The 429-nt window shown below is 45.9% G+C and overlaps 1 protein-coding gene across 4 annotated transcripts in view; it reads left to right on the top strand.

Annotated features, from left to right (window-relative positions):
- The window catches only part of AARS (alanyl-tRNA synthetase), a 21,712-nt gene that overhangs the window by 2,023 nt on the left and 19,260 nt on the right, over positions 1-429 (top strand). For all 4 annotated transcript variants that reach the window (XM_006755773.2, XM_006755771.2, XM_015558803.1 and 1 more), the window contains exon 2: positions 174-330. In XM_006755773.2, the coding sequence (XP_006755836.1) occupies positions 187-330 (144 nt within the window). In that variant the 5' untranslated portion in view covers positions 174-186. The remainder of the gene's footprint in view (positions 1-173; positions 331-429) is intronic.

Raw genomic sequence — 429 nt, 5'->3', positions numbered from 1 at the left:
GGCCTGAGCCCCTAGCCACTGAGCCACACCAGCTAGGGCAACAGAGGTTTTAGATCAAACCGTTTACCCGTGTCCTGCTTTGACTGACTTGGCCTAAGAAGGTAGGAGTCTTATGTAATGCCTACTTACCTCTTAGTTTTTTCCTCATTTTTTTCTTTGGTTATTTTCTGTAGGGTTACTTTCAAGATGGACTCAACCCTCACAGCAAGTGAAATTCGGCAGCGATTTATAGATTTCTTCAAGAGAAATGAGAACACCTATGTTCACTCATCTGCTACCATCCCATTGGATGATCCCACTCTGCTCTTTGCCAATGCCGGCATGAACCAGGTAAGGCTTTTCTCCCTTCTTCCTGGCTATTTGTCCACATAGGAGGCAGGAGAGCAGTGATAAAAGCAAAGCTTTCGGAGTCCGACAGAATCCCAGTTC

Source organism: Myotis davidii, unplaced genomic scaffold (assembly GCF_000327345.1).
Source record: "Myotis davidii unplaced genomic scaffold, ASM32734v1 scaffold453, whole genome shotgun sequence".
In the NCBI taxonomy this organism is placed as follows: Eukaryota; Metazoa; Chordata; class Mammalia; order Chiroptera; family Vespertilionidae; genus Myotis; species Myotis davidii.
This window is presented reverse-complemented; position numbering and strand designations above follow the sequence as displayed.